This window comes from Falco biarmicus, chromosome 5, assembly GCF_023638135.1.
Source record: "Falco biarmicus isolate bFalBia1 chromosome 5, bFalBia1.pri, whole genome shotgun sequence".
NCBI classification, from domain to species: domain Eukaryota; kingdom Metazoa; phylum Chordata; class Aves; order Falconiformes; family Falconidae; genus Falco; species Falco biarmicus.
Window position 1 is genome coordinate 62,840,965 of NC_079292.1, and position 13,311 is coordinate 62,854,275.

Here is a 13,311-nt window from a genome sequence, read left to right on the forward strand (position 1 = left end):
TGGTTGCAGTTAAAAGCCAGTGAGGTATTGTGGTGGGAAGAGTCAATGCCTTGTTTTATCCTTGTTTGAAAGACTGGGATCATTAACAAGCCTTCTGTTCGGCTGAGTGAATAAAAGCTGGCCACAAACATTTTGCTTGCTATATATCATTTAACGTATTTAAGGAATAGGTAAGTGTGCACCTATTCTACTAAACTTTTACAAAACTCATAGTAGTGATTTAGGCTTAGATATTAAACATCAAAAGCCTTCCCCAGGAGCTTGTGAACTACGTATAAGCTATGAGCAGATCCTGAGCACAGGCAAAGCACTCTGACTAGGTCGCTTGCACTTTGCCAAAGCAGCATGTCTGTTTTCTCTGGTAGATGCCTGCTCAGAGGAAACAAACTAATTGTAATCAAGGATATTTCACACCGCTTTTAATTTCCACAGGTCAGAGAAAGGGATGCTATATATAAGTCATTGTGCCATATACTTACCCACAACATGTACTTTGCATGGAATGTTAATATTATAGGCATCTGGTACAAACATGTATTCAGCCTCATCATCAACAGCAGCACTCGCTATAACAAATCTGTGGATTCTGTAAAAAATTGTAAAAGAAATCAATGTAAATTATTTTTGAAGACAGGTTGGTTGAAGCTATAAGGAAAAAACTGTGAAAATTCAAGTCTGTGCAAGTGTGTAAAATTACTGACTAAAAGTCCTTTGCTGGCTGCTTAGTGGTATTTTACCTGATTAAATACTGTGTGGTTTACACAAAATACTGTTGAGACAACCACCAAATCATGTAACCAATTCTAATATCTTTTTGTTTGAATACAGAAATAGAAAAATACAGGAATATAATCTTTTTGATGCAGGGATTCTGTGTCACTGGCATTAGATTGTAGTTTGATTGTTCAAGGAGAAATCTTTAGGTGATCCCATTGTAGGAATATCCTGACTTTTGTTAGACCATTTTTGTGACAGGATCCAATCTACTATTTGTTTGCCAAAATAAAGAAATGAGTGAGCAAAGCACACACTGCTCTTACTACCTAACTGTGTCTTCCAGTATGATGATATTTTTGCTCTCCTATGACCTGCAGTGGCTAAGTTTTTTTCAACGTAGGACTCACTTCTGTGCCCTTTCTGCTACCCTTCACCTCACCCTATGGGTTTACATGGGTTGTGGGGAGCTCCTTCACCTTATGTCAGTCCAAAGGCTCACTGCACAGCTGGCGCTTGTCCATTACTGCAACTTAGTGAGTGTTATGGAGTCAATGTAGACATTTCATAGCCTGTTTAGGATCATCTTCACAAATGCAGTTCCCAGCTGTACGAATGGCCTACTAAGCTGAAGTGTAGTTTAAGGCAGGACCTGTTGTTGGTTGTTTTATTTAACTGACAAACTTTCCATGAAAAAGGACCAGTTATAAGTGCGAAGGGACCTGATATCTCCACATACTTTGCATGGGAAAGTAGACCATGCATGGTCTAAGTTGACACAACAGAAGCTATCAGAAAAACAGACATTTAAAAGCTATATATTTTTTAAAACATCTAACAATGATTTTACTTTGCTACTTAATATCACATACTAACAGCAATAGCAACATCAAGAAAATGCATAGCTTGAACTTAGATAGATCAAGGATTTGAATTTTGTACTCCACAGCCAAAAGACACAAGATGAAAAGGGCCAAGAAGACATGGCTTTTGTGACGATAAAAATAAATATATTTGAGGGACAAAGGTTAGGCTTGATTACCAGATAATTTGCAGTGAAGTAACCCACATATTGGCACAAGTCTACAGTGTAGTTTGACCAAAAGTCAAGTCAATACACAACAGGCTTACCTTCCTTTGTGATAAAGCTTTACACGGTCACTAGCTTCAACCAGTTGCCCATTTTTGTACCATTTCCCTTCGACGTTCTCAGATATCTCACACTTCAGATGGATTTCCTGTCCAAGCCTCACAGTCTGGTCTTCTAGTGCAAGTTGGATCTTCAGTGGTCTCACTTAGGAAAACAGAAACAAAGTTATTAATGCTAATACCTGCTTTAGCAGGAGGCTGAACTAGGTGATCTTCAGAGGTCCCTTCCAACTCTGACCATTCTGTGATACCAACCAGTAGCTCATGATTCTGTCATGGAGCTGCTACTAGCCATCACAGCAGTCTTCAAATCAGCAAAAAGCCTCCAATAATAAAGTTCTGAAGTTGAAATACAAGTAATATGTACATGTAAGCTACATAAAATAACCTCGTTTCATGTAGTGTGATGCCTTAGAAAGGGGGATCCAAAATACCCATATCCTGTGTGGGGAAACTCCATGGATATTGCCAGTAGAAGAACTAAGCCTAGGAGCATAATTTGAATGCTGTCCCCTCTCTTGTGTTTAGGGGCTGGAGGCAGGCTGCTTCTATCCCCCAGAGTCCAGTAAGAAACTTTCAAGAAGTGGAGGATGTGTGTCCCCAGATCAATACACTAGAAGGAATTGCAACCCACCGCTCCTGTGATCTAACAGCAATCTATCATACTCATAGCTCTCCCAGCTGATCTGAGGTAATCTGGAGACTCATCAAAGTATTTAATCACAAGTGGGGGCTGTAGTTCTTAATCTGTTTTGTCAGGCTGGTAGCAAAGGTTAACTGGCCAGTAAGCTTAACTTCATACACTGCTTGTTCTCATGTTTACTGAACTGCCTTAACTCACCCTATGAATAGCCACAGATACTACTAGCTTTTGTAAAACTTGGGTCTGAGAACTGGCACCCCAGTTCAATTTCACTTTCTAGAAGATTAGATGCTGTAGACCAGAGTCCAGGCTGAATGCACAGTTTGATCTGTATGCAGTAAATATCCCTGACTACAATATGACATGAAGGGTGATGAGAAAGGCAGTGTTTTATAGAAAGCTAGTTGGAAAATCCTCAGAAGAAGTTGCATGAAAGGAAAGATGATGGAGATCAATACCCATGGAGGATAATTTCCAGACTGATAATAGAACAGCATGAATCAGTTAAGCTTAGGATGAAAATTTGTAAAAAATACTCAAGAACAGTACAGGTATTACAAAATAGTGTACATTTATATGTACATTATACGTATAATACGTAATGTATTATAACTTCAGAGGATGGGCCCATATATTTTGCTAACAACCACAGGCATTTTAAAGAAATATTGCATAAACAATACTGAGGGAGCTACATAGTCATGTGTTTGTGCCTATGAGTTCAGGTCGAGTGACCCTGATGCGTACTAATGGTATGCCTAGTTATAGAAGTACTTATTTTTTCCAGCATACTTTTTTTATGATTTGGCTTAAAAGCCATGGTTTGGCTTTCCTGTGAAAACATGAAAGGATTAAAGAAAAGCAGATAATTCTCTCAAAACTTTCACTTTTTTAACCTATTATATCTTTGGATGGATAGCTTGGTTTTCCATCTTAGTGAAGTGACAGAAAGTTTTCCAGCAGGACTAGTTAATTTCCTATTACTGCAAACAGCATTTAAAGGAAAGTCACTGTTCTGGAGATTTGTGGCAAAGAAGTTGATATGGAAGTTAAGCCTCCCTTTAAACCCTCAGGAAAAGGCAAGCAAATTGTTTACTTCTGTAAGCTACCAAACTGTGACATACAAATTGAAGAGCAAGATGGATCATACTTACAATCAACTGAAAGCTTAGCTTCAGATTGGCCTCCAGTTGTCATTACTGAGTAGGTTGCACTGTCATTTTTTGCGGCTTCCTCTATGATCAAAGTGTGTTTTTTACCCTCAACCTTGATTCGGTAACGAGATTTAGGTTCATTGGTAAGTTCTACACCATTCTTAAACCTAATGGAAAACAAAGAGTGATTATTATTTCAATAGAAGTCCTATGCAAATAAGACTCCCATAGACTGAAACTTCCAGAGAAAACTTTATAAGACTTAAGGCACAAGAAAAGGTTAAACAAACTCATCCATGAATGTGTAAGGATGCTTTTGCTATTGCTACATTTTTGAATAATGTTTTCTTGAGAGTTTCTTAACAATTTTCAGGTTTAATGGTATATAAAGTTTCCTACAATTACCTACAATTAAAGTATTCTGGGTTTTATTCTCAAGGGAAAGAGTATCTGTTCAAAATGTGGCGTACCATTTCACATTTGCATCATCCTCGGACACTTCACAGCTCAGTTCTACTCGTTCACCCACATAGGTACTAGTATCCTCCAGGCCTTTGGTCACCAAAATTGGAGGATCTTTGGAAAGAGAAAATCAAAGATTTACAATCTAAGAGAGAAAACTAAGTGAAAGAGGTTTTCAAAAGCATGCTGTAGAAGATGATATTACTTTAAAATTCTAATATCAGTCTCAGCGCAGCTTTTTCTGCCTTAAATCAAAAAAGCGAATGCTCATTAAGATACTAGTAGGAAATGTGCTAAATAATAAAATAACATCTGTTTAGATTAATACCTGCCTTGTCCCCTAATTTATTGACAGTTTGTCCAGGCAGGTTGACAGGAGAAGCTGACACTGCCCTCTTGCCTCCCACAGATCCCTCTCATAAAGCTGTGTTTCCATTAGGTCCTAGAGCCCGCTATACACAATAATATGACCTGATGACATAACGCAGTGCCCTTATTGGTTTAATCCAGTTCATTTAACAGCAAGAGACTTTACAACAGTTATCCTATGATATTTATAGGGGTGATGGGCTCCATTATTTTAAAAAGCTTTCTGAAATATTTGATGATTTGTGTCTCTCACTGTAAGTGGTGCTGTGCATGTGTGAGTAATGCCATATTATCAGTAAGACTATCAACACCATGGGAGCAAAAGGGTGAAGAAATGCCCGCCCATTCGTAGCTTTTGATGAGTCTTCCCTTAAATCCCTGCAGATGGAATGACAACAAACTGCTAGAAAGCCTGATCTGAGGGTAATTGAAAGAGATCAGTTGGGCCAAAAGTATCAGGGTCATCAGGTACCGAAGTGTGGTGTTAGGGAATGCCAATGCTGTGACAAATGAGCCTCCAAAATGGCTTTAAAACTATGAAGGCGACCACAGCCCCACCAGATCCCAATGCACAGTATGAAATCCACCATATCCCCATTCCAAGGTTTTCACTAAATTAGTAAATACAGAAGGGGGTGGGGGTGGGGGTGGGGAATGGGCAGGGATCACAGAAAGAGTGATCCCTAAGGGCTGCTAATACAAATACAAAAATATACAGAACCAGATCCTCCATGTTAATAATTCTGTTGCAGCCGAAGAAGCCACACCAATTTACAGCAGGTGAAATAGGAGCAAGCTGACATAGTTACCTCTCACAAACAGTTCTGTGGAGCATTTCTCATCACCAGCTGTTACGTAATAGCGAGCATCGTCTGTCATCGAACAATTATTGATGAATAAAATTCTCTGGTTACCTTTGTGCTCAAAAATGTATCTGTTTGAACAGGAATGCAGCAGAGATACATTAGCAAAACTGCTGGACCCCTTTTGTTTTATGTAGAACGTGCTTTAGGGTTTATTAGAGGCAAAAATCCTGTTTTTTACATAGACCTGGAAAAATGTCCTGGGAAGCAATTTCTAAGGTTCAACAGAACTGTCATAGACTTTTTAGCAAAAAGAGCTATGGTGTAGAAGTGACAATGAGCATCTTCTGGCTTGTTCCAAAATCTCAGTCTTGTGTGACATGAAAAAATAAATTAAAAAAAAAGAGCAGGCTCTGAAGGATGGCAAATAAGTCTGAAACTCGAGATGAGTGAAGATGAAAATAACCAGTAATAGGACACCATCCTCATTCCAACACTCAACATTTTTGTGAAGTATAATAATAGCCAAAGTTAAGAAGTTAATATTATTGGTAGGCCAGATGGCACAAGAGATCAGTAATGGGATATGGGGTTTTGGTAATGGGATATGGAGCCTTTCACCTTTATGTCACCAGTTTAGATCTGCTCCAGGTTTGTAATGACCAAAGCTCATTAGCATCTGACAGCTGCTTCAGCAGCCTGGAAGAAATGCACTGGAGCATTCAGTCCAGGTCCTTCTAACAGGAAAGGTATCATAAAGCTGCCTGTGAAACAGTCCTGAGCTGCTCATGGCAGGTATAGGGGCTAAAGAAGAGGTACCCTATTTATTATACATTTTTTGTCAACTATGAATATTAATCAAAATCCTTCACTGACTTTTGCAGCCACAGAATGAAGGAAATCTGCCCCTCCTCTGTAAGAGGCCTTTTGCTAATTTATTTTTTTTTTTTTTACAGGGCCAGAGGAAAAAGTTGCTAAGGTTTTGTGCTGCTGAGAAACATTTGATGAACATTGCATTGTTGTGCATTACTGAATGCACATCGTAATTCCTAGATGTGTCTGACTGTGGAATGGCATTTTCTGCACTGGGTTGTAAGAGCTGGTTGTGCCCATCCTAGGAACTGGGCTCAATTTCCAGCCATTGCTCTACTTGTACTCAAGGGTCTGCACCTGAAAAGCCACTTCTAGATAAAGTCAGAGAGTAAAATTGTATGCAGATGATACAGATGACGAAGTAGCTTGGGTACACTAGACCTGTTGCTCATGACTGAAGTCACTTTGGGCTAATGCAGGTTGTTGACTTCAGTGTGATCATTAACTGGGTAGTGGAAGGTGAGACAAACCTCCCTCCCCCTTCCTCAGATGCTTTCTGAGCCAAATGGTAAGTAGGTGATGTTAAATATTTCTCGTTACACAGTTACACAGTTATGGTAGAAAGATTCTGACTTCCTTCAGGCAAGTGGTTTATTTACTCACAGTGCTTCCTGATTCTTTAAAAACTACTGACTAGGAAATGGCCCCATGTTTTGTTGAGGATCTTTAATTCTTTTCTCTAGAGGCAAAGAGCCAATCTGGATTAATATTTAGCATACAATGGACTTTTCTGGGTCATGAGAAATATAGCATTGTTTGCATATTTCTCATGTATAATGAAATTCAGAAATAAAATTGGTGCAACCTAAGCAAAGAGAGAGATCTATGCAACACACTTGTCAAGGAAGTACATGTCTACCCATTTTATTTCTTACATACAAAAAAGCCACTTACTTTGCACTTGGTCGTATTTCTTGGCCATTTTTATACCACTTGAGTTCCACTGTTGGATCTGCTAGCTCCACCATGAACCTTACTTTACCTCCTTTGTCCACCTGATACGCAGGATCAAGACCTTTGGCAAAAGCTGTTGTGGAAGCCAAGTGTTATTATAAAAGAAGGTCAGAAAACAAGAATATGAATGCTGAAATGATGTTGCTTACATCAATGTTGTCAGAATACATGCACACAATGTTACGCATCACTCTATACTCTTAGGCTAGTCCACATGAATCAGTTTATTTTCTAGAAAAATCAGAGTAAGTGCAAAGCTATGAAGATCTGATTATCCTGACCCAGTTCAAGCTAATATCTCTTAATCACTTTGCAGTATAACTGTATTCTGAATAGGACTGGGTAGGTGTAGCTTTGACAGCTTGCTGAGAAGCGCTTTGTCACAGTAAAATGGTATACAGTGGTGACATGGAATAATTTGCAATGAATCTGTTATAAAGGACTTCTCTATTAGCACCCCTACCAAGTTAACAGGGAATTTTAAGCTGAAATTCCTGTTGAGCATCCCACTATCAGAATAAACATTGGTTTGCCTAAAAGCCAAACTAGCTTTCCTGATTCTTTCTGTAGGTTATGAAGAGTACACTGCCATTCACTTGGGATAAAGGGTCACAGCTGTGAAACATTTGCAAAAATATTTGAAAGTGGCAAAGGTTGTCAGTCTGTGAATCCTAACGGGGCTTTACAAAAAGGTTGTTTGAGATGTGCAAATGTAGACCAAGGTGTTCTTGGCAAGGTAAAGCCAGGTGCAACTCAAACAAATCAAAACACTTTAACATCAACACTTAGATATTGCCAATCACAAAAGTTAAAGCCAGGGTACCAGGTATCTGTACCTCAAATACATAAACACTGTCTCAAACAAATTGTCCACAACTTAGCAATCAATTTCTACTAAGGTTTACATTACGCATATGTCTGACTGCAAGAGACTGAATATATCAACACAACAGGAGTTATTAAATGTGAAAAGCCTTTTCTACGTATCTTGTTGCATTGTAAAAGTTTCTAAGTTATAAGGAAGGTGGTGTGAGAGGAAGAACACCCTGCTGTCATCTTGTCACTACTGTAGACATTTTCCCCAATATCTAAAGCCCCTACTGTAGGGAAAACACTGTCCACTGAAAAATCCTGATATGGCTGTCAGCTCCATCATACTCAACAGGGATCTGGGAAGAGGGACCAGACAAACTGATCCCAGGTCCTGAGAGATGCCCCCTTCCCAGTAAAACATCCAGGCACTTCCACATGATGCACCTGGGGAGGGAGCAGCTCTTCCTGCCAGTTGCGCAATTCCTGCCCCAGCTTCCAGCCCTGCCCCAGCCTCCTGGGGGAAGGCGAGGAGTTTCCCCCCTAAGCTTTCACCACTTTAGAGAGCACCACTGGCTACAGAAACTGCCCCAGCGGCTCAGCCAAAGCCCATCAACTCCATTTCTCCCTCCCTCAACTGTAGCCAGAATCAGATATACCAGCAAATGAAAAATATAAATAAAAATTAATGTGTAGTAACATAACACGTGTTATGATGTGAGGTAATAGATGAGGAGAGATGGTATATCAGGTAGATGGATTACAGCTGGATTTGTGGAGGATTTTACCTAAATAAAAGGGACTCCTCCAGGAAACCAGTGGAACAGCAGATGTATGTATTGCTTCCAGTTCTGAAATGTTCTCCAGGAACAAGCAAATGGATAGTGTGTTGCATTTATACATGTGTGTATGTGTATGTATTATGTCACATATATATACATTTTATATACATGCACATATATATAAAAATGCTTCTCTATACTTATGTATTATACCACTCATACTACTTATAGAGTAGATGGGGAAAGACAGGCCTGAATGTCCTCACCCAGCACAGGGTGAAGGGGTTTTAGTGCAGCTGGGATTTCAGAGGAATGTCATTTTAAGAGCAAAATGAAATGATGAAGAGCAAACAATGTGTTTGGAGTGACTCTTATTTTAGAGCAGAAGATACTAATGATAACATAAGGTTTAATTTCCATACTGTTTGATCAGGTAACATACAACCAGGGAACATTTTTTCCACACAAATGGGAGATATTGTTCCAGTTGGAACTATTGTTTGGCCAAATGGGAGGGATGCTTTTGGAAGCACTGAATGGGATAGAGTGTTTATGCTAACCACAGTGGACCAAAGCCTACTTCTGATTAACTCCTTGCAGTAATAAGGCTTGCATTATAGCGTGCAAGTCCCCTTAAATGGAAATGAAGCAAGTCTGGGTTTTTAAGGTGGATGCTTATGTTTGACTACTGAGCATAAGAATATTCTGCCTTATCCATACCTGCACTCTTCTTCACTTCCCTGCGCATGCGCTTCAGACGCTTTAACATGCCTCTCAGGTCAGTGATACCATACTGAAAAGCAATCTTCTCATATTCACTGGGATTTGCGTTCTTCAGGAGCTCCCACACATCTACCTCAGGTTCTTCTTCTTGCTGTTTGACCTCCCTAACAGCAGTGAAATAAAATGATGGGAGAATAGTTAGTGAAGCTGTATCATACCATAAAAGAAGGTGAAGCTGAATCTATGGTAAGGTTAGAAATGTTTAGATCAAAATTTGAAGGCCACCATCATTTCTTTATTTCACTCAGTATAAGAGGAATAGCTCAGAATGACATTCACACCTTACTTTACACTTCTTCAAGGCAGAATTTGGATATAAGTTTTAAGTTGGCCTTTTCTGATCAATCAGTTATGGGAATTTTATATTGCTTCATTATTAAAAAAATACAGTTAGAAAATGTAGTACTATAATAGCATATGGGCTAATCCCACTTAAATCAGTTTTATCTGTTGTAATGAGTGGAATCAGTTACAATTTATGATGGCACCACTGAGATCTAAATCTAATCCATACATTTCATAACAGAAAAACTCTTTCAAATCTTGAGTCCCTGTAACTACTACTAGGGGTGACCAATGAAAGGACATTGGAATCCAAGGGAATCTGGGTCTGTTTATAGACAGTTGCACCAGTACTTCTCAGAGTTAAAGTTGGCATATGGATAGAAACTGGAGATTTCCACACCAGCTTGGACTTGCAAGATGGATCTGTTGGCTCCCGTGTTTATCTCAATCTTAAGAGCAGGAAGTGTTTTCCAAGGCCTGTGTGAGGCATCACCTTTATACAGAAGTTTCAATACCGTGTTTACTGTCTGCAACTCCAGGCTAAGACAGCCAATAAAGAGAAGTATAATTATTTTCACAATGGCAGCCATTAAATGGGAGAACAATGGAAGCATCCTAAAAAACATGATAATTTTTGAGATTGACAGCTTAGCTCAAAAAAGTGAACTGCTAGAACAATCTAGGAATTGGAGGAGATTTTTTTTCATGTAAATTAGTTAAGATCAGACCAGGATCATTCTGATTTGATCTAGTTGGTCTAACAAAAACAGTACTTTTCAGAGCAGAGCAAGAAAATAAACATTTGAGAAATAAAAAAGACTGAGCTTTGCAGTGAGACTCTATTAGAGCTGGTCTATTCAGTCTGACAGAGAATTTTCTTTAACATATACAGAAATAGCACTGAGGGTCTCTGAGAACCTCTGCATGTTTGGATAAGGAACTGTGGAAAATCACTTTGTTGTTTAATCCATGAGGTTTATTGATTTTCATAATACGCCAGTGTTAATTTAAAAAAGAAAAAAGCTCACTGAAGATTCTTTGACATACTTACATTGTTATCTTAGAATTATTGTTAGGCAATCTCGAGTATGTAATTTTATGTTTCATTCCTTTTACTTTTATCTGTGTTCATGCTTCTGGAGGGTGACTGTGCAGTGAACACTGGTGTTGCACTGAGATTCCTTCTGCAGGGCAGCAAGTCGAGCTCAGCTTGCAAACATATGTCAAAGCTGACACACCCCATGGGGTGGCATTCTCCTCTCCGGGGGCTGGCCACTTGCCATGCAATGCCTGTCCATGGTAAGGAGAGGCACACTCCATGGCAATTGAGATAATGTATCCCTTTAAATCAGGCAGTAATTGAGAATAAGGATCAGTTAGAGTATCCTGATTTTCAACCAGCTTGAAATATTTAATTCCAGACTCTTTTTTTCCTCTTCTGTAACTGGAGAACAAATTCTGACAACTTAGAACAAATCAACTTAATTCTGGGACCACAATAGTTTCTGCTGTGGGTAGTGGGCAAACACCACTTGCTATTTCCAAAGCAGACTGACCTCTCCACAAAACTGCTTTCAGATCTTTTCCCCGAAAATGTGCATTTTGTTGAAAGATGTACTTTTTTAAAAAAAGACCTAAATGTTTGAGTGTTTTTGAGATCTTGTGCCTTTTGAAATTTTGTGCTGTTGTTGATCCATTGCATTTATGAAGCACAACCAGTCATAGAGTGGCTTACTGACATAAAAACCAGTTTGTCTTCCTGCAAGACCAGCACAAAATTAGAAAATAGGCAGTACACAGATTCTATGCATTTAGGTTTTTTTAAAAAAACATGTTTCAAATATTATGCACCACAGGTGAAAAGTTCTAGCTCTTTCCTTGGAAATATAACCACATAAAAGAGAAGGAATGCACCTGCAACATTACCTCTTGAAAAAATTGAAAGGAAAGCACGTATTTGTCTTCAGAAAAATGGATGTTAATATCCACACTGGAGCTTAATTAGCAATCTTATTCAATTAAGTGCAGAAGCATGAGGTTGCATTTCACTGTCTGAAGCAAGGAGGTGATGAACCAATTTGACCAATATCAAATAATGGTGTTTAAAAGTGAACAGTTTGCTTTGCCCATTAACCACACCATAGGTATACTATGTTTATATGGCTATACAGTATTTATCTTAAAAAACATATGAGTTACTTCTTAGTGAAGTGATGACTCTTCAATCACATTTCTTTTTCCACAAAAAACCCAAGACCTCTTACATGCAACTCTCACATTGCTAATAAAACACCCGACAGGCATTCATGAGATTTGTCAGAGTAAGTTGTGTTAGTATGATGAAAAGTCAAACTGAAGATCCTAATTAGGGATGAGAAGATTAAAAAACCAAAGACCTGGTGGATTTGAATGGGTTCAGGTATTGCTTTCACTGCCTACTTTTACCTTCAGCCTTTCTTGTTTGCTTTAGTTGCTTAAATACTGTCCTCACCATCAAAGCCTATGAGCCCATTGTGAACATTTTATGTAATTAATACTGCAGATTGGGTTTTCCTTTTACAGAGTAAGCAGTAGATGAGATAAAGGATATAGTTCCTTTTCAAATTCTCTGTGGTCAGTTGCTATTAATTTCCATGGCATATAGAATTTCTGTGGTATTTTTTTTTCTTAAATTACCAATTAACTATCTTGTCTTAACCTATTAAAAGCTAAACTGGGTTTAAGGTCTGAAATAGCTAGAGGCATAACTATTATATCACCAGATTTTCAAGGGAAACCAGAGAAACATGCTCAAGTTTTTCTCAATGACAGAATTTAAGTAGAATAAAACACCATTGAATATGTGAGCACATACTGAAACAGAAAGCTACAAAGAATTAATACCAATGTCTACAGTTTGAAAGCATGACATAAGATTTTCATATCAAGATGCTTATAAAATCAAATTAAAATGTAACCAAAGAGGTAAATTTAACCCCTGCACCAGACTCAATTTTCTGAACTGCTCATCCCTGTGTAGGAAATTGTCCCCCTCCACCCTCCATGCAAACACAAAAGAAATAGCAAGTAAACTAAATGTTATTGGGCTCTTTATGTTGTGGCTCACTTTTTTCCCAATGGACTTAAATCTGAGGTTTCTGTTCTGCACACTTAAAGGTACAATTGACTGAACGTTTGCATATTATACTATGAGAATGGAATAATAGTTAGAAAAACTGAAAAAAATAAAATGTCAGAAAATTCTTAAGAAGTTATTAATGCTACACCTGACTCTTTCTGTGTGTGAACCTAAAGGTTTGCAATCCACACCTGCTCACTGCATCACTTGGTTCTCACCTACGTTTCAGGAGACCACTAAAGTCAAGTTCTCCTGCATCGTCTTGTCCATCACCGCTGTCATTAATAGAAAAAGATCAAATCTTTGTTTAATACAGGAAGACTTAGACAACACGCATTGCAAACGCTCTACATGTCTCATACACTCAACACTGTCCAGACACACAAATAATGGTATAAAATCAACACAAACT

The 13,311-nt window shown here is 38.5% G+C and overlaps 1 protein-coding gene across 2 annotated transcripts in view; it reads right to left on the reverse strand.

Moving 5' to 3' along the window:
- Positions 1–13,311, reverse strand: part of MYBPC1 (myosin binding protein C1) — a 93,699-nt gene that overhangs the window by 29,765 nt on the left and 50,623 nt on the right. For both annotated transcript variants that reach the window (XM_056339878.1, XM_056339879.1), the window contains 8 exons: positions 13,118–13,174; positions 9,434–9,600; positions 7,062–7,194; positions 5,301–5,425; positions 4,131–4,236; positions 3,661–3,827; positions 1,846–2,008; positions 480–586 (listed from right to left, as the gene is read on the reverse strand). In XM_056339878.1, coding sequence (XP_056195853.1) covers positions 480–586; positions 1,846–2,008; positions 3,661–3,827; positions 4,131–4,236; positions 5,301–5,425; positions 7,062–7,194; positions 9,434–9,600; positions 13,118–13,174 — 1,025 coding nt within the window. The remainder of the gene's footprint in view (positions 1–479; positions 587–1,845; positions 2,009–3,660; positions 3,828–4,130; positions 4,237–5,300; positions 5,426–7,061; positions 7,195–9,433; positions 9,601–13,117; positions 13,175–13,311) is intronic.